Genomic DNA, 27917 nt, shown 5'->3' on the forward strand with positions numbered 1-27917 from the left:
CTCCCTCTTTTCCTCTCCCACTCTTCCCCCCTCCATTTGTTCCCTGCAGGTATCTCTTTCTATCTCTCTCTCCCTCTCCCTCTCCCCCCTCTCTCTCTCCCTCACCTTCTCTGTCCGCTCCCTCTCTCTGCCTCTACTCCTCAACACCCCATCCCATGACCTCAAATAAACTATTCTATAATAAGGGGTGGTCCCTCAAGGGGGAGGGATGCCTCAGCATGGGCAGTTGAGGCACCCCTTACTCCACACCATACCATGCTCTACAAAACATTATCAGCTAAGGCACCTTGCTTTTAACAAACATGCATAACTTTTGACCTATGTAAGCAAAACCAGCTCACTTATCTCTTGGCTAGGATTTCTCCTAATATATTTATTAGGAGATATACATATATATGTATATCTGTATATACATATATATATATATGCATGTATATCCACACATACAACAGACACACCACACACACACACATAACCTCTCCATCCCCCACCCCCAATCTGGGGAAGCTGCCAAATGCAGGAACAGCTCTATATACAAAGAATTATCAAATTAACCCAATCAACAAGAGAGAGGGAAGCCATGCCTGGAACAGGAAGTGGTGCTAGTGAAGTTGTAAGGGTTCATGATTCAAAGAAGAGTAACACCCAGACTCAAATGGTATCCAAAGGCAGAGTGTTTTCTGCAGAAGTCCAGCATGCTGGGGTCTCCTGTTACCAAGACAGAGACACCCAAGTAAGCTTGTAGACCTGACTTAAAGCACATTAGAGAATTCTGGGGTAGGTGACCTCTATGTTAATCTATTGGGTCCATCTCTATGGACATTCTATTAGCGGAAACTTGCTGGGGAGGTCTGGGAACTTTTACTGAGGGCGTAGTTGAGGAAGTCTGGAAACTCCTGCTGACCCATTCATTGGCCTTGCTTCAGGCCAGGTGGCTGGGACATTCCATTGGCTGGGTGTGAAGGCTGGAGCCTAGGATTTTTTTTCTATTAGTAACTGACTTTCTTGGACTTACTCAGTTCTTAGGCCTGGTCTCCTTAACTGCCAGTTTGAGATCTGCCACGGAATCAGCATAGCTTTCTCAGAGTCACAGACCTTAAAGGAGAGCCTGCCACCATGACTTTATTAAACCAGCCCAATTCCTGACACAATCAAAACATTTGTTTTTATAGCCACAGATAAGTATAGTCCTCCCTGTATGTGAGGGGTGAAGTAGAGAAATCAGCAAAAAGCAAAGTTTTTTTCAGTTTCACACACACACACACATAGTGTGTGTATATATATAAAATATACTGTATACTATATATAATATAATGTATAATATAATATGGTATACAGTACACTATATATAATATGTAATAAAGTATGTATGAAAGAACATCCAGGGGCATCTCTGAGAGTCCAGAGCAGAAACAGACTGGACATGGCCAAGTCTATCTTGGACAATAAGGAGAATAGTGAGAAAGGTAGGAGAGAACAGTGGATATGGCAAGATAGTGGTGGAAGGGGAGCCTTGCCCTTACATAGAAAACAAAAGTGTATCTGAAAAGGAGGAGGCCTGGGGACTTGAGAAGAGCCCTCAAGCTCGCTTTCAGGCTTTGAAATATATCAAAGGTCCTTGTGAATAGGGGTTGTGCCAGCATGGAGGCTAGCATAGGCTTTGATATGCAGTCACAGGTGTGTGTCCCTTCTACTAGAGGCAAGGGAAATACATGCTTTTCAGAAGTTCAGCTAGGAATGCTGGCTTTTATTTAAACAACAGAAATCCTTCTATAGTTCAGCTTGATTTGGGCTAAGGCTGTCATTTTGGGATATATGAATTGCCCGAGACCTAACACACCCCTCATCAAGGAAACTTCTCTCTGTAACAGATGGAGACCATTACAGAAAACCAGAACCAATCAAAATGCAGAGTTGTGGAGTACAGTCTTGAAAGGGTTAACTCGGGAACTTTGAAAAGGTCATGGAACACTTGCCCCTCCCAGAAGGGCAAGTGTTCCCCCTCCCAGCAGAGAGAGGCTCAATTACTTTCCTCAGACTACAGGGAGGTCCCTGCAGCTAGGGAAGTCCTAGAGGGAAGGCCCAGAGTCTGCTGGCCACCTACCTCGTTCCCTAACAACCAATTAGCTTAAAGGTAACACTGTCTCTGGTAGGTAAGTTAAGGCTCTTCAGAGTTCCACAGTCTCAACTGATGCATCTGCCAAATACTTATCAAAATCTGCACCGAAGGCTGAAGATAGCACATAGCTGAAGAGGGGGCAGAAAGACTGGAAGAGCCAGAGGAGTAGGGAGTTTGCTGTAGGAGTAGGACTGTGCCTTCCAGCAATATCAGAAGCTATGCCCAGAAACTCTCAAACTCTCACCATCACTGCTTAAACATGGGCTGAAGAGCTTTCTCATCGCTCTCTCTCATCGCTCTCCTCTTGGCACTCTCACCTCTCTGCCCCTCTTGGGCTCTCCTCCCCTCCCCTCTCTCTCTCCACATGGTCCTGGCTGTCCTCCACTTCTCTACTCTCTACTCTCTCTTTCTCTGCCTAACTCCCATCCTTTGCCCTGAATAAACTCTATTCTATACAAACAAAAAACAAAAAACAAAAACAAAAAACAAAAAAACAAAAACAACAACAACAAAAAACAAACCATGAGCTGAAGAAGGAAGACACTCACACACACACACACACATTCACACACACACACACACATCTCAAAACAACAAAAAGGGTGATGTGGGACGTTCATGGAAGAAATTTACTGCAGACTCAAAGATAGCAAGGGAGGAAAAGAAGCACTACCGAGAAGCTCAGTTCTGACAGACTTTTGGGAATTACATGCAGAAGACTTAAAGTAGCCTTGATGTTAATGCAAAGGGAATAGATTAGAGTTTATTCCAGAGCCAATTATAAGTGACCATGGTCCAATAACATCAATTTTGCTTGTCCCAAATTCTTTATTTTAATGTGGAAGCAGTTTGATGAAGTTCTCATAGTAACAGAAAAGAAGAAAATAAGAAGTCAGTACTTTCTCAAATACATTGGTGGAAACAGGTGGGCGGATTAATCAGAGGGGAACATTCTGCTACTGGCCTCAGATGCGACCTGATGACACTGTTTGCTTGGGTAGAAAACCGGTGCTTGCTTGTACTTTTCAAATTATTTATGTAAATGAGTCCACAGGTGTGCACAGAGGAGGACAGTACAGGGCTACTAACAGGGCTAAAGACCTCCCAAAATCATTTGACAGTCAACTTTGTAGCATTCCAACGTTGCTGTTTCTGATGGGGGAAATGGGACATGGAAATGTTTTTCTTCTAGGGAGCAGTTTATTGTGCCTGCATGAAGGCCCAGTACATTAGTATTCAAAGGTCAAACTAAATGCAATGGGGATACTGTTTGTCTACAAGTTTGGCTTCTGTGTCTCCCATATATGGTGACATACCATGTGACTGGGTATCCTAAATTATTACATCATGGTACCAAGGATGTGAAGAGGGCTGTCTGGGGAGCATGCCAAGGCTCCAAGTCACATGTTGGCTAAACCACGTGGACAGCTCTCAGTTCTCCTTTCCTTTGGCCTCTGGAAACCCCCGTGAACTGCTTCACCAAACTTGCAGCACTCACTGACATGGTAGTCAATCAGCCTTGCAAAGGTTCAACCGGAAGGATATCTTCTTTGTAACTTTTATTGACAATGACTAATATGTCAAAGACTAGAACTTAAAAAGTGTGAAAAACAGTTGTGGAGTGTTAGCAGAGAGATGAAGGTTCTAAGAAAGAAAGGGGTTAGATACTGAGCATGCAGTAATGGGAGTGAAAACTACCTCTAATGTGCTTATCAATGGTGCTGCCTAGCTTAATTGACAACCAGAACTTATACCTTTCAGTATCATGACCCAAACTTTAGCCACATGTTGGGTATGGCCAAAGAGGAGTCTGAACTTGAAGACATGGCAACTACATTTCTTCAATGCCAAATGCAAGAGAAAAAGAGCATATCTATGAACCAGACAACGCTAGAGACTACATGCACCATTGGAATCCAGGAATGGTTGGGGGCTGGGAACTGCCACACAAACTATACAGACACTAATCTCAAATAGGGACAATTTATTGAACATCACAGTTCAAAGACTCATGATTCAGGCTCTGGAGCTGAACCATAAATTTGAGTTAAGACTCTACGGGATTTCTATTCTAAAATCTATAAACTTCTGTGCCAAGTTATTCTATCAATCAGGATTTTGCGATGGGGTATTTCATTAGGAACAGGTCTTTGTTGGAGTATTCAACTGTGGCAGGGGACATGCCTTGCCTAACATTTATGCCTTAACCTGTACACCAAGATGAGACTTACTGTGTCTAAAATTCATGTCTTATCTCATCAATCAGGATGTCAGTTACCACATATGTGTCTTTCTGCCAAGCAGGATGTCAGTTCCCAGGGAAGTCTTAGAAACTTAAACATTACTTGACCTCTACTGAAAATAGAAGTCTTAATTCCAAATAGTTTCTTATATTGGTGCAGGTGTCTCTCTTATGTTGGGGGTCCATCCCAGGGGCAGCTCATAAGAGCAGATGCCGTAAAAGCTTGTACACAGGTGCAGGAAGTGCTGCTGGGTGGTTGGTTTGGGTTCAAGCTTATTGTGGGTAATTATAAAGCAGTTCTACTGACTTCTATTATGATTGGTTTCCACAGGCACAGAAAATAATTGAATATGCAATCAACTTGAACATGAAAAAATTTCCTAGTTAACAGCTGAAACAACCTATCAGAAAGTTTCCTTATAATGTTAGTAGCAGCACAAAATGGCAGGCTAGCCAGGTAACAGTTTCCTAAACCTTAACATTGCATTGTAATAAGTTATTTATTTAAAAGTATTTATTATTGAGCTCAGAACCTCTGGAAGAGCAGTCAGTGCTCTTAACCATTGAACCATCTCTCCAGCCCCCTCTTTTTTTAAAGATTTATTTAGGGTCTGGAGAGATGGCTCAGCAGTTAAGAGCACTGACTGCTCTTCTGAAGGTCCCGAGTTTAAATCTCAGCAACCACATAGTGGCTCACAACCATCTGTAATGGGATCTAATATCCTCTTCTGGTGTGTCTGAAGACAGCTACAGTGTACTTACATATAATAAATAAAATCTTGGGGCTGGAGCTAGCAGGGCTTCGGAGAGAGAAGAAAGTGTCTGAAGACAACTACAGTGTACTTACATATAAATAAATAAATCTTTAAAAGATTTAAAGTATATGAGTACACTGTCACTGACACCAGAAGAGGGCACCATGCAACTGCTGGGAATTGAACTCAGGACCTCCGGAAGTGCCCTTAACTGCTGAACCACCTCTAGCTCCCCAAAATAGGTTTTCAACACAAGCAGTTTTGGAAAAAAGCGTATCTATATAGACAAAGAAAATGATTTTAGTCCACACCTTGCACCATTTGTGAAAGTTATCTCAAAGAGGATAGTGGAGTTAAAGTGAAACTTAAAACTTTAAAATATAATTTAAAAAATTAGAGATGCTCTTGATCTTGAATTAAAGACTTTTCTGTGACTCATTCTTTCTGGTCTTTAGTTCGTTTATAGTTTTTTGAGGCAAGGTTTTCTCTAGCTGTCCTAGAGCTATGTAGACCAGGCTGTCCTACATAGCCAAGAGATCCAACCTTCTGTTTTTGTTTTTTTTTTTTTTCTTCATGCAGTAAGATCTAAGCCAAAGAAGCTAGTAGTCCAAGCCTCTAAAACTCATTGCTCTAGGCCTACAAAGAGGCATCCAGAAAATGACCCTAGCTCAAGAGATCTCCCCCCGCTCCTCCCCTGCCTGCCTTCTGAGTGCTGGCATCAAAGTGTGGGCTTGTACTACTAGCTCCTTTGGCCTGGAACTTACTGCATGGAGAAAGAGAGAGAGAGAGAGAGAGAGAGAGAGAGAGAGAGAGAGAGAGAGAGAAGAAGAAGAAGAAGAAGAAGAAGAAGAAGAAGAAGAAGAAGAAGGAGGAGGAGGAGGAGGAGGAGGAGGAGGAGGAGGAGGAGGAGGAGGAGGAACTACTTGGACAGATCTATCTTCTCCGAACTTCTGCCAGTACTGGCCCATCTGCTCACTTTCTCTTCAGGGCAGCTCAGGATGGGAACCTGTACTTCTGGAATGCCACAGATGTCCCAAAACAACCTGCACTAGGCTTTTACCAGAGGTCCCCCGAAGCAGAAATGTTCTCCAGACGTGATACCTCTCCTTCCCAAGCCCAAGTTTCCCAGCCATGTTTAATCATGGTCTTTGTTGCCACACCTTTGGGAGTCTGGAGAGATGGCTCAGGAGTTAAGGGCATGCTTTATTCTTCCAGAGAACCAGTTTCATTCCCAGCACCCATGTCCACTTCCAGAGGACCTGATGCTTCTGGCTCCTCAGTCATGCAAACACATATGTACACGATTAAAAATAAAAGCTTAAAGCAACTTGCCTTCCCCCAAACCCCTCAGGGCTGGAGGGTGAGTGCGCAGACAGGTTCTTTTATAAACAAATGTACCTTCAAGTCTTCCTTGGTACTCTGGTCCAAGACTGTATTATTCTAGGGTTCCCTCAGAGAAAGTTCATCTTGACAGAGTTATCCAGTAGAAGTGAAGCAGGAGCCAATCAATGAATAACTAAAAATTTCCTAGTACCCACATTTTTAAAAAGTACAATGAAAACTGGGTGTGGTGGCTTATGCCTGGAACCCCAGCAGCCGGAAGGCTAAAGCAGGCCACCACCAGTCTGATGGCTGGCCTGGGCTACAGAGAGATTCCATCCCAAAATAAAACAATTGAAATAAAAAGTTTTATTTGAAATATATCCAGAATATCATCATTGTAAGATAACAGATTATTTTACATTGTTTTTATGAAACTCAGTGTGTATTTCAGTACATTGGAGCCACTAGTAGCCATTGGCTGCAGTGTCAGAAATCCAGCCCTGTCTCGCCCGACATTCATTTCCTCTTCACATCTCGAAGTTTTTTCACAGTTGACTATGAAAGCGTGTAGCACCTTTCCAGCCATGCCACAGCAGGGCGCTCATTTGCAATTTGGATTTGAGCACAAAGGTCTAGGCTGAGATGAAGAGTCAGTGTTAGCTTATACACCTAGTTCCTCGGATCGCTGAAGCAAACGTAAAGTCAGCCTGGACTTGAGAGCAAGCTCAAGGCCAGCCCAGGCAACTTGGTAAGACCCTGTGTCAGCAAAACAAAACAACAAACAAACAAAACCCAATAGTAACAAAATACAAAACACAAGGCGTGGAGCTGTTAAGCTCGATGCTAAAATGTCTCCTCATGACGGGAAAAGCCCTGAGTTCAGTCAGTACCTAGTTCTATAAAAGAAATAAGAGGGGCTGGGGAGGTCAGAATAAATCACTGTGAACGTGGTTCACTGCATTTCTTCCTGCTCCGAGACAATAACTGATGCTGGTTGATTAAAGTCTTCTCCTTATCTTACTTTATCTCCCTTTCAAGCACATTTTTCCATTTTTTATTACCAATCTTAAAATTTTATGATGAAGGCTGAGGGTTGTGGTAGCATTTATTGTTAAAACCGAAGCTACAATCTCTTCTCGAAACCATCAAAAAAAGGTGGTCAGTCGATTATTATTATTATCCTAAATATACATATAAAATCCCTTGCCCATAATTTCTTTTTTATATACTCTGATAGATAACACAAGACTGCAAAATTAGAGGTAGTTTTGTTTATAAAAATAGATGAAAACCAAACCTAGAGTTAGCAAAAATAAAGTACTGAATGTACCACGTAACAGTTTTACTTCAGGAATCACTGGTGAACTTAACAACTGAGACAACTCAGGAGCAGAATAAGGATACACAATTATCTCAATAACTATAAAAAATTATTCAATTCAATATTTAGTAAAAAAAAACCCTCCCATCTATTTTATAAGATTTTTTTACATTTGACCACAGACATCAGTAAAGGAAAAAAAAATCACCAAATATTATACTTAGCAAGGTGTTGTGAGATAGACCTATATAATTAGTATTTGGGAGATGAGGCAGAAGGGCTGAGTCTGTGGCTAGTTTCGGCTATTTATGGAGACCATATCTCCAACAATATTAAAACAAAATCACAGCCAGGTACGATGATGTCCATGTGTAATTGGGACTCTGGATCAATTCTCATTTACTTTCTTAATCACATAGAGTTCAAAGTCAGCCTGACCTACAAAAAGAGTTCCAGAAGCCCCATCTCCAAAAAACCCCCAAAAAACAAAAACAAAACAAAATAAATAAACAACCCAAAAACAAAGTACTAAAAACCCAAAACACTAAATACTTTTCCATGAGCTCGGTCAAGGGTGCTCACTATCAGCAGTGGGCGGTATCCTACTAGGAGAACAGAGAACGGAGACTCGAGAGGAAATTCACGTGCTTGAAGGAATCTGCCTAGTTGTGTGCAGGAGTAGCAAACCTCAGGAAGTTGGGCGCCGCAGGGTCATCGGGACCACACAGCTGCAGGGATTAAAATACGGACAGAGGGCAGTAGGGAAGTAATACTTCGAGAAGGTGTAGATGGGCAAGCCGTGGTTTGTGACATTGTAAAAGGAGACGGTGCCAGCCTCATAGTCTAGGAAAATCCCAATGCGTCGAGGAGGCACGGTCATGGAGAGGAGCAGGGACGGGGAGGAGTCCTCATAGGCTCTGTACTCGTGCTTGCGCTGCAGCCCAATCACCCAGTATCCACTATGCGGCTGATACCTGGAGTAGGCCCCCTGCTTGCTGGAGTACTGGCTGAAAGAGAACATGGGTTCCACCGGGGTAAGGCATACGCCCAAGATCCACGCTGTCTTCTTGGTCACGTCCACTTCCCAGTAGTATTTTCCTGAGGAGAAGTGCTGAGAGCCCAGCACACTACAGTCATAATGCTCTTCCAGACTGGACGGCTCGGACAGCCTGGCGCCCACAAACCTTACCTGTCTCCGGTTTTTTGACAGGACAAGATTTAGATTAGCAGTCTGTGGATTCAGAGTCACGTCCACTGTAGGAGAAGGTACAACAGTAGCAGATAAGAATGGGCACATGGGTCCCGTGACTCTGGGAGGAGGGGACATGGGAAGTGGTGGTGGTGGGGGTCTGAGGTAGCAGGGGAAAGGAGAGATGTGGACACCTAAGACCTGAGAGAACATGCACGTTTGTTGAGGGGAAACCTGTGAAGGGGCTCAAGGGGTCAGAGAGGCCATGGATTCTACTCACCCCAGTAGCTTTGGACGTCTGTCAGCTCTGTAAGAAAAGGAAAAGATGTAAAAGAACATCACCCCTGATACAGGGACTACCTTATTATCCTCAGCACAGTGCTCCAGTCCCTCTGCAACTTCGCTCATACTGTTCACTTGCTACAGTGATTTCACGTCCACTTCCCCCAAACTTACCTCTAAAGACTCGCAGCATCTTCTTCAGATCCGGAGCTCGAAACAAACTTTTCAGCTTGGTGGGGAGAGCCTGGGGCTTCCTCAGGGTCCAGAACTCACTCCTAGTGATGACAGAACTTATGAGAGCTTAGGGTGCTGACTACTCTGTCTCCACAGCCCTCAGACCCATTGATGAGCTTTAACATCCTTTCGTGAGGAAAGGCAGCCTCTGCAAAGAGCCCTGCCCTGGACCACCCGGACCAGAGCTAGTTGCTCAGTTCTCCATACATTTCAGTAAATGTTAACTCAGTACTGCTTCGTTTAGTTTCTTTTCTATTATAACACCTATAGTATACAGTGGCTTTTTCCTTTTCTACCTGTGTCCTAAGCTCAGGAAGCAACTGAGAAGAACAGCGGCTGTGGAGTGCTTTGCTGAATGTAGAAAGGAAGCAAAAAATGTTTAAAAATGTCAGTGCTGCATCAGAATGTCCACCAGGAGGTGCTGGAGATGCCCACACCGATCAGGAACCCTGCTGTCACGCTAAAAGAGCATCTACAAAAGGGCTTGCTTCAAGGGTATGGGCTTAGGTTTCACCACCAGAAACCCAGGTCCATTATCTAAGATGCCCGAAGGGTCTGTGGGCAACTCAGATGTCACCTCCGTGGTTGTCTTTGTAGATTTGATTACTGAAGAGACCTTATTCTGTCCCAGGGCCAAAGCCATTCCCCTCTTGAGGCAGGTCTGTGTTTTTTACTAGAACTGACATATAAGGAAATCTGAGCATGGGGCAGCAAGACCAGGATTGGGAGGGAAAGTTCACAGGTAGCATCTGGAAAGCCGGTTCTCAAGCCTTGGCAATACATGGATGGCGATTTCCCTCTAAGATGCACAGCCAAGAACAGGAAAACCAGTGTCAAAGGCAGGCAGAGAGGATGGTGAAAAAGAATCATGTCTCCTGTTAGCATTCTCTTACCATGCCAATTCTACTACTATCAATGCCAGCCTGCTCCCTTATTTTGGGGATCACTAAATTCACATACAACATACCATTCTCAAACATCTCTTGCCTGTGAATTCCCCTTTCCCCACGGGATTGTTCTACAGGGGCCAAGAACTTTTGGAAAGACCAAAGGCATTAACTAATAATATTCTCACATACCTTTTTGTGACATCACCCACATCCTAGGAAGGAAAAAAGACAGATTAAGGATCATGTCTTCTTCCACCTTCTTCCACTCCCTGTAGTGACTAGGAACAAACAAAGGCCCAAGGGCTACACAAACAGAGATGAGCAGATTCATCCTGCATGGTGCATGCCCTGTGATCTTGGGAAGTTGAGGCAAGCAGACTGTAGGTTTGAGGCCAACCTGGGTTATACAGCAAGAATTCATCTCAAAAGAACTAAACACAAAACCCCCAAACAACTCCATCTCAGAGCAAAGTTCCTAATGACCTGGCACAAATTTAGGTAAGTTCCTTTATTTTTATAACTGTGGGTTTTGTTTGAGTTTCTTGGCAATGTTTTGGATTGAAACCAAGGCTTTATTTATGTACACAAATGCCCCACCACTGAGCTATCTCCTTATCGATGTTTGAAAAGTTAATGTGTATGTGTGTTTGTGTGTGTGTGTATGTATGCATGTATGTATGCATATATATCACCTGTAATTTAGCATGCAGTATCTGGCCCTACAGTTATGATAGACTAACTTCTACTTTTGACACAGTCACAAATTTTACTTTATTTATTTATTTATTTATTTACTCACTTATTTATTTATTTTTGAGACAGGGTTTCTCTGTATAATCCCAGCTGTCCTAGAAACTTACTCCATAGATCAGGCTGGCCTCAAATTCAAGAAATTCACCTGCCTCTGACTCTAGTGTGGTGGGATTTAAGGCCTGTACCACCATCTGGCTTTGAGAGAGTCACAGGTTTTAAGCATGGTTCTCTCTCAAACGTCATCCCTTAGATGGTGGATGTGCACAAAAGCAGACAGTATCTGTTGCTACAGCACACTAGGGGATTGTACGGAAGAGAGCAAAAGCAGAGAAAGGCTGGTAAGTGCTGACGTGTTTTCCCTGATAAAATGGAGAATTCTCATCACAGCAACAGAGACAAGAGCTGCCTGCTGACCACAAGCTTTCAGCAATGTTAAAGGGCTTTGGAATGCCTTAGCTGAGGCAGTACAGTTGACTTCCAGTGGGAAGGGGCCAGGAATTCGGGAAATTCCCTGCAAAATACAAAAGAATCCTTCTCGGCTCTGTTGATCTGTATCAGAACATAAAGGCTCTGGGAGAACAATGCTGAATACAACAGCTCTCCACAATTCCAGAGAAACTTCTGGGCTACACTTGTCTAGGAAGGAGTAACAATGGGGCCTCCCTCCCATTCGCATCTGAGCTGTTTTAGACTTTGACCTGTGGCCTCCCCACAGCTCAGTACCTGCAGCAGCTCCACAGTGGACCCCCGGCAGCGGTGCTCCAGGTCCGAGATAAGGTCTTTCAGTGACTGGCTCTGGTGGATCAGGTCACCCTCGGCTTTCTCTATGATGCTCAGCCCCTTCCTCTCTTCCACTTCCAGTTTCTTCAGTTCCCGCTGCTCCTCCCGGTCCAGGATGCTTCGTAGCTGCTTAAACTCTGTCTGGATCCGGTGTCTCTCAGGCTCCACCTGACTCTTCAGTACCAGAGAAAAACAGCCTGTTGGTTGCAGGACCAAAGGTTCTCCCTGGGGGAGGAGGGGCAGGAAACAGCTGCATACTGCTTCCCTGGGGTTGCTGGCTGAGAGAGGAGGGACAAAGGCCTGTAGGACCTGTTCTCAGGCCCTAAGCCTTAGGCTGTCTGTCTAAAGTTCCAGAGATATGTTACTACAGTCTTGGGTGAGGTTAGACTTCAGGAGCCCTGAGAGGAATAGCTGGCTCACAATTAACATATCATTTCCAGGAGGTCAAGTTAGATTCAGAATTACAAGTTATGGGTCACACTGGATTGATTGGTCTTCCTTCCTTTTCTTAAGACTGGGCTTCTCTGTGTAACTCTGGCTGGCTTGGAACTCACTTCTTAGGTAAGGATGGCCTTGAATGCATAAAGATCTGCCAGTCCTAGCCTTTCAAGTGCTAGGATTAAAGGTGTCTACCACTAAGTCTGGAAAGCCATCCTTCCTCTTACAATGAGCTTAGAAATCTGGGAGGACCTGGAAAGATGGCCCAGATGTTAAGAGTACTTGTTGGTCTTCCAGAGGACCTAAGTTTGATTCCCAGCATCCCATGGTGGCTCATAGTTGTCTGTAAATCCAGAAGAGGGAACTTCTGGCCTCCTTACACACCAGGCATACTTATGGTTCATACTAATGCATGTAGGTAAAACAACCATAATCATAAAATAAAATAATAAAATGTAATATTAAAAAAAAAGCAGAGCCGGGCCGTGGTGGCGCACGCTTGTAATCCCAGCATTCTGGGAGGCAGAGGCAGGCGGATTTCTGAGTTCGAGGCTAGCCTGGTCTACAGAGTGAGTTCCAGGACAGCCAGGGCTATACAGAAAAACCCTGTCTCGAAAAACAAAACAAAACAAAAACAAAAACAAAACAAAAAGCAGAAAAAGCAAACAGCAACAACTAAAAACCAACCAAACCCCAAACTAATAAACAGAAAACCAGCAAAAGAAGACTTTGTTGATGTCTGTTACCTAACTTCTACTCCAATTCCCCTGCACACAGAAAAGGACCAGATCTAGGGAAGCCAAGTCTGCCAAGGAGGAAGAGACACTGGGGCACCCTGGTCCTCAGTCCCACGGTCACCTCTGCTGCCCCAGATCACTTCAGGAGAATCCTACTTGCCTTCCAGGACTCCCTCTTCTCTTGGATAAGAGCTTTCAGCTTCTCGGCCTCCTGCTGCTCCCTCCTCAGCTTCTTCAGAGACTCCTGGAACATGTCCTGGAGAGAACATACAGTTAAAGAGGCCATCCTCAAACTACCTGAGGACCTAGACAAAGAACAAACTAGACTGAGATTATGCCGACCCTGGGGGAATCCTGCCTTGGCTTCGAAGCACCTTCTCTATACAATGCAAACAAGGGATCAGTCAGTCTTGTACAGCAAATAAGCAAGGTAGCAGCAAGAACATATTACTATTAGGGAGCTACTTTCTAGGTTCCAACTTCCAGGTAATTATGAGTTCTACCAAGAAATTTGGGCTTCACGTATCGTTTCAGTTGGTAGAGTGTTTGCCTAGCATGCAAGACATACTGGATACTTGTAATGACAGAGTTGTGGAAATGAAGACAGTAGGATCAGAAGCTCAAGCTCGTCATTAGCTATACAGTCAGTGTGAAGAGTATATGGGGCCTTATTTAAAAAAGAAGAAAACAAAGCCAAGCAGTGGTGGTGCATGCCTTTAATTTTAGCACTTGGGAAGCAGAGGCAGGCAGATTTCTGAGTTTGAGCCAGCCTGGCCTATACAACGAAATTCTCTCTTGCAGCTCTTCCAGAAGATGAAAACAAACCCAAACTATAAAGCAATCAGATGAGAACATGAAGTAAGGTTAAGCTCTGGCCTTACCTGGTACTCCTGGGCCACCTCCTCCATGAGAAATGTGTGATGACCACGGTGTTCCAGAGATCGCTCACAAAGCCAGCAAATTAACTTCCCATCATCCTTACAAAAGAGCTGGAGTTTCTCTCCATGAAGTGCACAAAAAATGACTTCGAGCTGTTTCCCAGGATCCAGCGCGACCTCTCTGAGCCTCTTCACTATGGCGGCCAGGTGCCGGTTAGGACGGAGGTTCCCAGGCTGGTAGGCGGTCCGGCACACGGGACAGCTGCTCCTCCCTTCTTGGCTGAGCACTGAATTATCACTGTTGCCTATGATGCACGCCTGGCAGAAGCTATGGCCACAATCTATGCTCAGGGGTTCTGTCAGGAGCTCCAAGCAGATAGGACAGGTGACTTCATCTCGGATGTCCACCAGGACTGCTGAAGTCATTGTAGCCACTCTCCTGTCTCCTAACTTCCCAGCTTGCGTATAGAATCCTAGGTGGAAAGAAAAAAAAAGGCACAGGCTAAGGGAGGAGAAAGAACTGGATACTCTCGCCCCAATGCCAACACTCTACCTTAGCTAACATCTGACACCAGTCTGCCCTTTTTTTCCCCCCAGACAGGGTTTCTCTGTGTAGTCCTAGCTGTCCTGGAGATCAGGCTGGCCTCGAACTCAGAAATCCGCCTGCCTCTGCCTCTGGGATTACAGGCGTGCACCACCACGCCCGCGTTTGCCCTCTGGTTAATGTTTATCGTTTCCTTTACCTCCTGTGGGATAGAAAGATAAATGGGGACTCAGGATAGGCCCGGTGTGACTGGCATTTGACAGGCCTTTCTTCAGCCCACCAGAGCATGTTTTCAGCATTCACGCCTGTGCCAGGACCTCTGGATTTGCTGCTCCTGCCACAAGTGAGACCCTCCGTTCTGGCCTCTGCGCCAATGACCTTTCCCTCATCTCATCAGAAGGCAAGCACCCAGGCAAGCACCCACTAGCCTTGTTTTTCTTATCGTCACCTACCTTGATGCTCTCAATCCTCTCACCGAAATGGTAAGGCAGAGCCTTCTGTTTTCTGTCCATGATTGTATCCATAGCTATTAGACCTCCGTGAGGAAAAAGCCAGCACCTCCTTTAGCTGATAACTCATCCTTTCTCGTGAGCTTTTTAACCTCTGGCTATCATTCCCTCGTGCCTGGTCTCTAGGATCACAGGTATCAAAGGTAGTGGACACCTTCACCTTGAGTCTTCCCAGGAAAACCAACAGACAGGAACGCCCACAACAGAGGCAGGCAATAGGCTTTATAACTAACGCCCTCTCTCCCCCAGCCCCCTTAATACACATGGGATTTTGCCTGAATGTCTGTCTGTGTCCCGTGTGTATGCCTGGTGCCCAGAGACCAGAAGAGAGCATTGGATCTCAGTCGTAAGCTGCCATGTGAGTGCTGGGAACCAAATCTAGGTCCCCAATAGAAATTCTACTTTTCTTTCAGGCAAAACCACATTTTGCAGAACACTAGTGTCTTGAGGAAATCTCTTCTCCTTGAGGGGATTTATGATAATGTTAACTGCCAAAAGAACAACTGTAGTATAGCCATACAATGGTATATTACTATCAAAAGACAAAATTACAGGGGTTGGAGAGCTGGCTCAGTGATTAAGAGCACTGGCTGTTCTTGCAGAGAACCGGGGTTCATGGTTACTCACAATGGTCTGCCACTTCAGTTCCAGGGGATCTGACACGCCCCCCCCCCCAATCAGGCCTCTGAGGGAACCAGGCACACTAGCGGTGCACAGACACTCATGAGGGCAACACTCATCCACATTAAACTCATTTAAAGACAATTTAAGTAGTGTATGCCTTCCACCATGCTGTAGATGCAATCCCCGGCCTACACTCATTAGCATGGGCTCTATTACTTGGCCACACCCAGACCCAGTTCTGGAGTACAAAAAGCGGTTAAGTGCAGTCCCATGTTCCAACACCAATATGGACCACAAACTAGCTCACAAATACTCTACCTTACCACCTAGACCAGCTGTTTATATCCTGAGAAAAGGAAGAGATTCTAAAAGAAGGAAGCAAGGGAGAGACAGCCTGATTGTTACTGACATCCCCGCACTACTTACTCCTTCTGATTGGCAGAAGGAACTACCGTTCCTTCCGATTGGCTGAGACTTGGCTCTTTGCGGCAAGAGTAGGCTACAATCTATTTACATATCAAGTTAGGCTACAGTTCACTAAGTAACAAGAATGTTGTTACTTTAAGAAGTTGGCTTTAGGCCAATGGGTCAATTAAATGAAAGTGCTGCTGGTAAATGGAAGAACAGTAGCATCAGTGCAGTGCTAGGGTTCCCATAGGGATGAACTGCCCACCAGAACAAAGATGGTGGGAGTGTAAAGGAAATGTCCAGATGCATTGGGGCTTTGCATTTTGTTACACAGCTAGGTATGCCAAGGTGTGATGACTTATGCCTGAAACCCCAGCACTCAGGTGGGAGACCTGTTTGGGAGTTAAAAGTTAGAGTGAGCAAAACAGACAGTTCTGCATCAGCTACACAACAAGACCCTTCTTCACACGCACAAAAACCAAAACTCTAAAGAAATCCCAGCACTCAGGTGGCAGGGGCAGGTGAAGCTCTGTGAGTTCCAGACCAGCCAGGTCTACAGAGTCCTGAGGCAGCTAGTGATACAGTAAGATGCTGTCAGAAAATAATCACATAATAAATAAATAAATAAATAAATAAATAAATAAATAAGTGGATTCTAACGTAATACATATTAATGATAACTGAATAACGCTGACAAACAACCAATAATAATAAAAATAATAGTGGCAGGAAGTGGGCAGGGAACAATCTGATGAGAAACATGGCTTGGTACCTGGTCTTCCAACTGTACTATCAAATGCAACAGCTATTCATGGCTACTGAGACCTGGGGTGTGCCTGTCAGAAATAGATATTCAAGTTAGAAATATGCACTGACTTTTAAAGTTTTGTAGAAAAAATTAAGTATTTTGTAAGCTTTGATTGATGCAACTTTTAATTTGTTTCATGTATTGGGTTCAATAAAATAAATTAAAAATATATCTACTCATTTCATCTTCTTTTATTTGGTTAGATTTTCCTGAGACAGAATCCCACTATAGAGCCTGACCACCCTAAACATTAACTTGATTTTTCTTGCTCTTGCCTCCCGTGTGCAGGAATTTACAGATGTAGGTGAACACACCCCAGACTTTTTACTACATAACAGAGCTAACAGAATACCTAAAATTGCACAGTGGCTCCATTCGCTACTTCACTAGAATCTTTGTCATTTCCTATTCTGATGGAATACACTAGATAACGACTCTTGAATGCAAACAGAGAAATTGGTGTTTGTAGGGCAGTCTGGAGTGAAAAGATCAAATTAGCAGCATATAAAAGAGAAAATAAGATTCCAGGGCTGGGGAGTCCAGTTAAACCAGAAGATCAGGGGCTGGAGAGATGGCTTGGTGGTAAGAACATTGGCCGCTCTTGCAGAGGACCTGGGTTTGGTTCCCAGCATCCACGTGGCAGCTCTCAACTGCTTGCTACTCGGGTTCCAGTGAACTGAATGCCCTCTGCTGAGCTCCTGCACGCACGTGGCACATGTATACTCACGTAATCACACATATATACATAAAACACTAAAACAAAACAACCAAACGAACAAATTTAAAAGATCAGAAAGCTGCACTAGAGGCCGAAGAAAGTCACTGGCCTGAACCGGAACTCCGTGCTGGACCTCAGAAATGAAGATTTCCAGGGCAGTCCGGACACTTTAGCACCGACCTTCTTGGCCAGGTAGATACAATTTAGGGCAGAAGAAATCTGAAAAGGTGAAAGGGGGGCTAAAGTACAGACTGATCCTCGGACCTGAAGTACCTGTCAGGACAGAAGCTCACGCAGGTACCAGAATGGCCTCCGGGATCAAAGTCAACAATACCCAGGGACCACCGGGGCAAGGCTGAGTGGGACTCGGAAGAGGAGCAGAAAGGAAAGAGGAAAAGCTTCTTACAGACTCGGCTTGCCTCGAACTCACAGACAACCATCTGACTCTTCTTCCGGAGTGCTGGGATTAAAGGCCTCTGCAAGCATGCCTGGTTAATGTTCTCTTTTATCTTTATGCAGGACTACATCCCAACTTGATCTACTATCCGGAACTTATCTAAGAGCACTCGGTGGACATAAAACTTGAATTTAATTAGTTTTAAGCATTTCTGAGTTTACCTTCAAGGAATCATTTATTATGCATCTAAAAGTTTGTTAACACCAGAAATTCCTAAAACGCTACTCTGTATAGATTTTTCTCCTCTTCTGGTCAGTGCTAAATAATCTTACTATGTTTTTAAAGGGTAGACTATAATTTTTGTGCAATTATTAAACTTGTGGTATCTCACTTGTAATTCCTAATGTTAAGATCTTTATGTTTTAATTTGTGTAGACATAACAAGTAGAGGTCATATCCTTTTTTTTAACATACCGTAAAGCAAATGTAACACTAAAGATCAGATGCTAAGTAAGCAGGCTCAGGGCACAGCGTCCAATTTTCAGGTTCTGTAGCACATGCAATATAGCTGTGACACTGATCTGTCTCAAATGACTGATAAAATAAATGTCCCTTTGCTGTGTTGGTAGCTCAGGCCTGTAATCGTAGCACTAGAGAAGAGGGTTAGAATCAAGAGGATGGTTAGCTATAGGGTAGCTTGGGCTATGGAACGATACATCTAAAAAAAGAGAGAGAGAGTAGATTTTACATACATGCTTTTAGAATACATAAATTCAATGCTCCCTATCTCACCCAACTCATTCACACTAAATCACCTCACTATCCCGGGTCGCCTCCGTCAGAAGTGACGCAGGAGAGTAATGGAGCGGTAGGCACCCCCAGAGAAGGTCTGCAGATGAAGGCAAACCTCTCCAGAGCAAGTTCGGAAGCCTTTAATTCCGAGGGCCAGAGATCCTCGCTGGGGTCGGTTCCTGACTCCGCCCAGCTTGCCTCGGCTTCCTCGGGAGAGGCCCGGGGGCTCCTAGCTCCGACTGGCTGCAGCCGGTGTAGACCGGGGCGGGGCAGGCAAAGTAGCTCATCTCCCAACTCTTCCTGGTAGAAGTTGGGCCTGCTTGGGAGGGTGGGGGGTGGGGGGGTGATAAACCTATTTCCTGGAGCTGGGGGAGGGGATTTGACCTCTGAATCCACTGGGGACTCCGAACAGTAAACTCCCAGAAGAGTGTGCTTTTACCTCCAGAATCCAGGTTCAACTACCCCCTTACTGCTATAGGAATACTGCCTATTTCTAGCCGCGAACGTGCCTCTTTAATGCTTCCCAAACTCAAGAAAACTCAAAGCTGCAGTCCCGCACTTTTCTTCCAACACAACCTGTAAGGCAGCACAGACTCTACACACCAGTGGGACAGCAAGGACTGGTCAGAAAATGGGTCTGCTCACCAACCTGGAATCCGTGGCCTGGATCAGTGCCGAGGACATGCAGCCAGGAATACTGCTCCCTCCAGTCCCAAAGCCAGACTCCCGGAGAAAGGGGCGTGGCTAGCGGAGGAGGCGGGGCTACCCTCTGGGAGGACTGAGACCAAGACCCGGGACAGAAATGGGAATACGCCTTAGACAAGTCTAGGGAGCAAACAACCTTTAAGGATACCATCATTAGAGACTTGGGCTTTCTACCGTCATGTAAGTGTTTAATACACATGTTCTCGCTATCAATATATTGAAATGTCTAAAGAATCAAAGGTCTAGCCATACAATTAAATGGTGACTGCATCTGATGGATAACAAAAATCTGCCAACTTTAAATTACCTGTGTGTATCTGCAATGTTAACGCACGGGACCAAAAGACCATATACCTTTGTATTGAAGTACTTACTATACATTCACATATGCAAACTGAACTGGACTGGAACTGGACTGTAAGTTTTATTAAAGGCGGGACTATTCTGAAAAGTGAAAGAATGCCAAACTTCCTGGCCTGGGAGGCTGACAACCCACCTGATCTTAGAAGGTGGGGGAGGGGAAAGACTTGGAGAGGAGCTGGGGGAGGGGTGGGATGTGGCTCAGCTGGTGGAATGTTTGCCATACCTGCATGAGTCTGTGAACTGGCTGACTCACAGTTATAATTCAGCACTAGGAGACTGAGGCAGGAGGATTACTATAAGTTTAAAACTAGCCTGGGCTACAGAGTGTTTTTACCTCAAAAAGCTTAAAACACAAAATGAAAAGTCAAGCCAGGAATATATGCTTGGTGTGAGAAGGGAGAAAGCATGGTCCAAGCACTCTTTCTTTTTTAAAGATTTATTTATTTGTTATTTGTATGAGTACACTGTAGCTGTCTTCAGACACACCAGAAGGAAGCATCAGATATCATTACAGATGGTTGCGAAACTCCATGTGGTTGCTGGGAATTGAACTCAGGACCTCAGGAAGAGCAGTCGGTGCTCTTAACCACTGAGCCATCTCTCCAAGGTTCTCCTAAGAATCATAGAAAACTAGAACAGAGAAGATGGCTAACATCTCTGAATGTCTAACATCCATGGATAATGTTTATTTGGTTTTAAGACAGGTTAATGTGACAATACATATTTCTCCCAGGCTGGTTTTAAACTTGCTGTGTAGCTGAGGATTGTCCAGTCTCTGCTTCTGCAGTGATGGTATTGCAAGCATGCATCACCTTCCCCCCAGGTGATGCAGTGTTGGGTCTTGAACCCAGGGTTTTGTGCATCTGGGCTAATACTGTGCTAATGGGATTGGCCCCTAGAAAAGATTGATGATCAGCACAAATAAGGCGGCATCATCTTATGGGGGAAGAATTGGAAAGGTCTCATAGTCAGGGAATGTGGAATGAAAGGATCTCAGAATGTGTGGTTCTCCCAGATTCCTGTATTCTTACATTCCTTTGATTACTCCAGACTTGCTTGTGGGTTACACAAAACTGCTGTGGAGCCTGATTTTGCCTGCTGGTATATTTGGGGATTCTCTGGCTTGTTTGTCTCTTCAATTTCCAAATCAGTTCTCAGAATTGTAATTTTATTTGTTTGGTTTGTTTGTTTGGACAGGGTTTCTCTGTATAACTACCCTGGCTGTCTGTAACTCTTTTGTAGACCAGGCTGGCCTTGAACTCACAGAGCTCTGCCTGCCTCTGCATTCCTGAGTGCTGGGATTAAAGGAATAAGCCACCAGTTGTCGAATTTCCTTCCTCTCCAGTTCCACGATCCTTGATGGAAATCATGGGGCTTTGCTCTTGGGTTATGCATACAACTCTTAGCCTTGTGGATTGTACACACTACAGATCTTGAAATAGCTCATTTACCTCCTAGGTGGATAAGGGATAAGTTTCACTCACTCCATAGTACAAGGGAGCAGGGCTTTAAAGCAAATCTCTCCAGGGGCATGGGTTGACTTCTGCCCTAGTTTGAATCGTCCATCTTCTGGTGCTATTGTGCCACATAGGTTTCAGTGGGTCCCACTTCTTCTATTCTTACAGCAGCTGCCTCTGTCCCTTCTTACCCACACTACCTGGCTGGCTCAACTCTCAAGGAATCTGCTGTCCATGGGCATTTCCAGCTCATGTTCTTCAATAGGGCAAGGTCATGTTCTCCAAGGAGAAGGGACTCCTGGCCCTGTGGAGACTCCTTTTACCTTATTTTGTACCATGTGTCCCCAGATCTCCTTCTCCTACTCCCCTCTCTAGTTCAGTGCAGAGCTGAGGCTAGAGATGTATTCTAGAACCTCCACCACTCATTTAGTTGTCCTTAAAGAAAATGGGAACAGGGGATGGCTTAATAAGGCAGGCTACTCCAAGTGGCTTGCAGATCTGCCTGCTGGTCAAGAAACTGATATATCTATCTAGTTATAGCTACGTAGTTAATAAGAAGCTTGTACTTGAATGTGAACCAACAGAACGAATGCAATTCAGTTGCTATGGCTGGGTTGTGTTTTAGCGTTTTGTAAGCATCAGCTTAGGTAAAGAAAATAGCTAATTTTGATGTTGTCTGAAAATCCAAATATAACTACATGACAGCATTTTGGTTTTGTTCTACAGGCTAATCAGCATATTAGTTCATCTCTTTTCTTACATATTCAGATTTCCTCGGGCTGGAGGTATAGGCACTTGTGAAGTATGTGATGTGGGCACTAGAATTGATCTTGGTCCTCTGGAGGAAGAGTAACCCTGACACCATCTGTCCATTAAAAGCTCTTCCAGCTTTAACATTCATTTAATATCACATTGTATTCTTAACCTACGATCACACAGGTGTTTACCCTTTGTCCTGCAAACTGGATGCATGTAAAAAAGCCAAGCATGGTAGGGGGCAATTGCAATTCCAGTGCTGGGTAGGTGGAGACAGGAAGTTCCTTGGGGCTTGCTGGCCAGCCCGCCTAGATTGCTGTATAGACCAATAAGACAAAATAAATAATTCTAAGAATATAAGAAATTGAAACATAATGTTTTTACATCATACATAGAAAATATTTTAGAAAAAAAGAAAATAATTTTTAATATTTAAATATTTAAAAATAAGATGAATGGCATTGGAGTGATAGCTGAGATTGTCCTCTGACCTACACACATGTACATACACACACACACACACACACACACACACACACACACACACACACACGCGCCCCTGCACACAGAGGAACATATACACAGTAAGAGTATTAAAAGTAAATTAATAACTTGCTATCCAAACTTTCAGGTACAAGTCTGTCTTTGAACTACCTTTCAATGCATGATGTAAAATGTATGTCACAATTTCAATATTTTATATTCTTAGAATTATTTATTTTGTATTAATATTTGTGTGTATTTGTGCACTCCAGAGATTAATATTAGGTATCATCTTCAATCTCTTTTCATTATTATTGTTGTTGTTTTCCAGACAAGATTTCTCTGTAGTCCTTGCTGTCCTGGAACTGGCCCTGTAAACCAGGCTGGCCTTGAATTTAAAGATCCACCTGCCTCTGCCTCCTGAGTGCTGGGATTAAAGGTGTGGCTATCTCTAAGTTTTAATAGCTGAACCTAAGCTGCTTAGATTGGCTGCCCAGTGACTCTCTGGTATCCTGTGTCTGCCTCCCCAGATGTAGAGTTATAAGTACACACCTGCCCATACTTTGCTTTTTAACACAGGTATTGGGGATTCAACTCAGGTCCTTATGCTTATATAGGAGACATTTTACTCACTGAACTATCTCCCCTAGCCCCACTTTCTCCATGGTTTTTGTCCTTTGTTTGTTTGTTTGTTTGTTTGTATGAGACAGGGACTCACTATGTGTCCCTGGCTGGCCCCAAACTCTCTATGTAGACCAGACCTTGGACTCAAAAGTGATTACCTGCTCCTGTGCTGGGATTAAAGGTGTGTGTCACCACAACTAGCTATTCTTAGTATTGGTTTTTATTTTTATTTTTCTTAGTATTTCCTCTCTCTTCTCCAGCTCTTCCTTCCTCCTTTTCTCCCTCTCTCCTTCCCTGCTTACCTGTGCTTGTATCTATAATAAAATGGCTTCCTAATGATCTATCCTGAACTTTTCTGTGTGGTGAGAATTCTGATTTCGCCTAAGGTCTGGAAGAGTCTGCCAGCTACACTTGGCAGCTTTAGAGGCAACCCCCCCCCCCCACCTTAGACAGGATGGCCATACCTGAAATGGGGGAGGGGGGCTGGGGGGAATGATGATGAGGGGAGGTTAGTTAGTACCTGATACATCAGACATAGGTTAGCCATGTGGTACCAAAGAAGTCTTAACAGTTTTGCCTTGACGTTAAAGAGTGGCAAATCATTGAAAGAATTTTTAAATAAATCAAACTTCAGATTTACACTTTGAAAACTAAAACTACTAAAATCACAGAAATCTGGAAAAGACTCAAAAGAAGTAAATTTAAAAATGAGTGCCTAGCCGGGCGGTGGTGGCACACGCCTGTAACCTCAGCACTCTGGGAGGCAGAGACAGGTGGATTTCTGAGAAGGCCAGCCTGGTCTACAGAGTGAGTTCCAGGACAGCCAGGGCTATACAGAGAAACCCTATCTAGAAAAAAACAAATCCAAAAAAAATAAATAAACAAAAGACTTTGACTCAAAAAAAAAAAGAGTGCCTATATATGAAGTATTGTTACTCAATACATTCATTGTAGTGTAGCTTAAGATCTGGTTGGATTTGAGATAACCCTTGAAAATGGACAGCATGGTGGGTGTCTCTGCTTTAAAAGGCAAGTGAGGATGACTCCTGGTATTTATTTAGTTCTGAATGCACAGAAGAAGCCAGCAGAAAGATAGACAAGACTTATTTACTAGAATATGGACAAATTAATGATTACATTATGATAAATTCTAACAGAAGTTTATTCCAAACTTTTAAAAAGGGTTTTGTTGTGGCTAATGTCCCCCCCCTTCCTCTGTCCCTCTACCTGTCCCCCCTCCCTCCACTAAGTGAGAACATGCATTCCCACCCTTCCCTGATGTTCTGATCTTAGGAACATTTAATGACAGGAGAGCATGAGACACAGAAGTAGCGTGTGATGTTGGGACATTCATAGCTGATCTCAGCAAAAGACCAACTTGGGACTTTTTCTGATGTGATTGTAAATTAAGGATCTCCAGAAAATGAAAAGTCATTCACATATGATAGCCGAACAGTTAGGTAGACTTTCTGACAGACAAACAAGGGAAGAGACCATTGCTAGGTGACCAAGCCAGTTCAGTCAGTAAACAGGGTCTCAAAGGAGGGAGTAAGGATGGAAAAGAAAGAGACAATTAGACAACACTGTACATGACTCCAGCCAGTTTTGAAGATGAAGTGGGTTTATTTTTTTTCTAGTCTGCTTTTATATCATTCTAGGTACATACAAAGAATATATATGGTCAGTCCTAAGGCATAAATAGAGTAATCAAGGAACAAACAAGGCAATAAACAAAATAATCAGACAAGGCAATAAACAAAAAGTCCATGGTCACTATGTCTAGGGGTTTGTTAGAATGACCAACATGCAAGGAATACAAAATATTCCTCTGCTGTATTAACTTTGAACCTACTTCCTTGACCTAGCCCCATGTCAAATTTCTGACAAATTCCTAGAAGCAGCCCCCAAAGCTCTCCACAACTAGGTAATAAAGATGGCATACTGGCTCAAAAAAGTCAAGGTGGTGGGCCGATAAACCATCCTGTCTTCTTCACATTAACCAAACTTAAGGGGAGGCCTGGGGGGAGGGGAGAGGAAAATCCTTTAGAGACTTTGAAAACTCCCAGCCCTCAAGAAGCTGGATTTTAGCTTCCTGCCCACCCCCTATGCTTTGTGGAGGGTCTTTCTTTATCTTTGTATATGATTTTTCACCTCTAATAAAAACCTTTCTATTGCTGCTAATTCTTCCCACTATTGTTTGCTGCATTCTTTTTTTATTATTAGATATTTTCTTTATTTACATTTCAAATGTTATCCCCTTTCCCATCCCTGCCGCCCCCCCAAACCCCTATTCCATCCTCCCCCTGTTTCTATGAGGGTGCTCCCCCATCATCCCACCTACTACTGCCTCCCCGCTCTGGCATTCCCCTACACTGGTGCATCGAGCCTTCACAGGGCCAAGGGCCTCTTCTCCCACTGATGCCCCACAAGGCCATCCTCTCATCCTCTGCTACATATTCAGCTGGTCCCACGAGTCCCTCCATGTGTACTCTTTGGTTGGTGGTTTAGTCCCTGGGCACTCCAGACCTTTCTTTAACTCCTCCCTTGGGGGCCCTGTGTTGTTTGCTGCATATTTATTTACTTATTTACTTATTTACTTATTTACTTATTTACTTATTTACTTATTTATTTATTTATTTATGGTATTTTCAAGACAGGTTTCTCTGTTTCTTTTTGTAGCCCTGCTATCCTGGAACTTACTCTGTAGACCAGGCTGGCCTGGAACTCAGAAATCTGCTGCCTCTGTCTCCCAAGTGCTGGTATTAAAGGCGTGTGCCACCACTGTCCAGAAGGAATTTATTTTTAGGGTTACCAAGTCTGGAAAGGTCACATTTGCAAGGTTGGCCTGCAGGTTTCTGATACAGAAGAGGAGATGCAGCTGCTCAAATCCAAAGCCTCTTTGAAACACAATTCCCTCCTGGTAATCTAGGGTCAGTCTTTCAATCAATTTAGGCTTCAGAAAGAGGTCTGTCCACATAATGGAGGGAAATGAGATTTATTCAAAGTCCACCTATTTAAATGGTAGTCTCATCATAAAAAAAAAAAAAAAAAACTAACGAAAAAAACCCAAAAAGTCACAAACATGTCAGATACCTAGGCAAGCTGACCTATAAGATTAAAGGTCACAAGGGTCACCAGAAACATTTAGAATAATTATATAATTTCTTTTTCTAATTCGGAGAGTCAGCCTGGGAAGCATCTGTACCCTGAGATTGGAGGAAGCAGGACACAGCCATTAGCAGGACACAGCCATTAAGTAGGAAAGGCTGAAACTTGGGCTCCAAGAAAAAGAAAATCCTAAGAATCTGCTGCTCGGGGTGGATTTTAACCTATTTTATTAATGAATACAGTCTTTCATTGTTGAATTCACACACACACACACACACACACACACACACACACACACACACACACCACTGTGAAAGTCCACTAAGAACTGAGCAATACCTGGCATGGTGGTACATGCGCTTCATCCCAGCACTAGGGAAGCACAGGCAGGTGGAGTTCTGAGTTTGAATCCAGCCTGGTCTACAAAGTAAATTCCAAGCCTGGTCTCAAAAAACCGAACAAGCAAACAAAAAGAACAAAAGCAGTGATAGGCTTTGATAATGATGCTAGAAAAAATGGAACCTTCATATGTTGCTCATAGAAATGTCATGAAATAGTCACTTTGAGTTTGTATTTCTAATTGTTTCAAGACAGGGCCAGGCTAGCCTTGAACTCCTCATCCTGTAGTCTTTTTTTTTTTCTGTTTGTTTGTTTTTTTGTTTTTCGAGACAGGGTTCCTCTGTGTAGCCCTGGATATCCTGGAACTCACTCTGTAGACCAGGCTGGCCTCGAACTCAGAAATCCACCTGCCTCTACCTCCCAAGTGCTCGGATTAAAGGTGTGCGCCACCACTGCCGGGCATAGTCTTCATTTTTCAAGTGCTAGCTTCTAGTGTTCTATCCAGTCTAACAAAGTGGGACTGCAAGCTAGAATACAGGCTCCCTAGGAGTGTGAATTGGATTCCTGTCTGTGAGGTGGATGGCAGCAGAAATAATTGCTGAAGCAGTATGACTGGGAATGAGCTAATGGCACTGCTCTAAAATTAATATGTAATAGGTGGCATACCTCTGGATATAATAAGAAAGTCGGGCTCTTTGCCCCATCTACCATTCTCAGCAATCAGACTGTCGACATTCCAGAAAATGTCGACATCACTCTGAAGGGGTGCACAGTCATTGGAAGGGCCCCAGGAGAACCCTGCGGAGGGACTTCAATCACATCAATGTAGAGCTGAGTCTTCTTGGAAAGAAGAAGAAAAGGCTCCGGGTTGACAAATGGTGGGGTAACAGAAAGGAGCTGGCCACTGTCAGAACCATCTGCAGTCATGTTCAGAACATGATCAAGGGTGTTACATTGGGCTTCCGTTACAAGATGAGGTCCATGTATGCTCACTTCCCCATCAACGTCGTCATTCAGGAGAATGGGTCTTTAGTTGAAATCCGAAATTTCTTGGGTGAGAAATACATTCGCAGGGTTCAGATGAGGACAGGTGTTGCTTGTTCTGTCTCTCAAGCTCAGAAGGATGAGTTAATCCTTGAAGGAAATCATAAAGGAGGAGGAGGAGGAGGAGGAGGAGGAGGAGGAGGAGGAGGAGGAGGAGGAGGAAGAGGGGAGGAGAAGGAGGAGGGGAGGAGGAGGGGAGGAGGAGGGGGGAGGAGGAGGAGGAGGGGAGGAGGAGGAGGAAGAAGAAGCAGAAGCAGAATAACTTGTACATGTATGTAAATATACATATAGGTTTAT

General features: G+C 44.0%; 1 protein-coding gene and 1 pseudogene across 2 annotated transcripts; one reads left to right on the forward strand and one right to left on the reverse strand.

The window, feature by feature from the left end:
* Positions 1 to 6790: 6790 nt before the first annotated feature.
* On the reverse strand, positions 6791 to 19459 carry Trim6 (tripartite motif containing 6). 2 transcript variants are annotated; one of them, XM_052155844.1, is made up of 9 exons: positions 19391 to 19459; positions 13945 to 14414; positions 13224 to 13319; positions 11832 to 12062; positions 10545 to 10567; positions 9406 to 9506; positions 9230 to 9256; positions 8735 to 9014; positions 6791 to 7076 (listed from the first exon to the last, which is right to left on the reverse strand). In XM_052155844.1, exons 2-9 carry the CDS (start codon positions 14365 to 14367, stop codon positions 6995 to 6997), a joined length of 1263 nt encoding a protein of 420 aa, XP_052011804.1. In that variant the 5' UTR covers positions 14368 to 14414; positions 19391 to 19459; the 3' UTR covers positions 6791 to 6994. The 2 variants fall into 2 exon arrangements, with proteins under 2 accessions (XP_052011804.1, XP_052011796.1); XM_052155836.1 differs by having other exon boundaries at positions 6993 to 9014.
* Positions 18845 to 27716, forward strand: LOC127683077 (60S ribosomal protein L9-like; annotated as a pseudogene).
* Positions 27717 to 27917: the final 201 nt, after the last annotated feature.

The sequence above is a fragment of the Apodemus sylvaticus genome, chromosome 1 (genome assembly GCF_947179515.1).
Source record: "Apodemus sylvaticus chromosome 1, mApoSyl1.1, whole genome shotgun sequence".
NCBI classification, from domain to species: Eukaryota; Metazoa; Chordata; class Mammalia; order Rodentia; family Muridae; genus Apodemus; species Apodemus sylvaticus.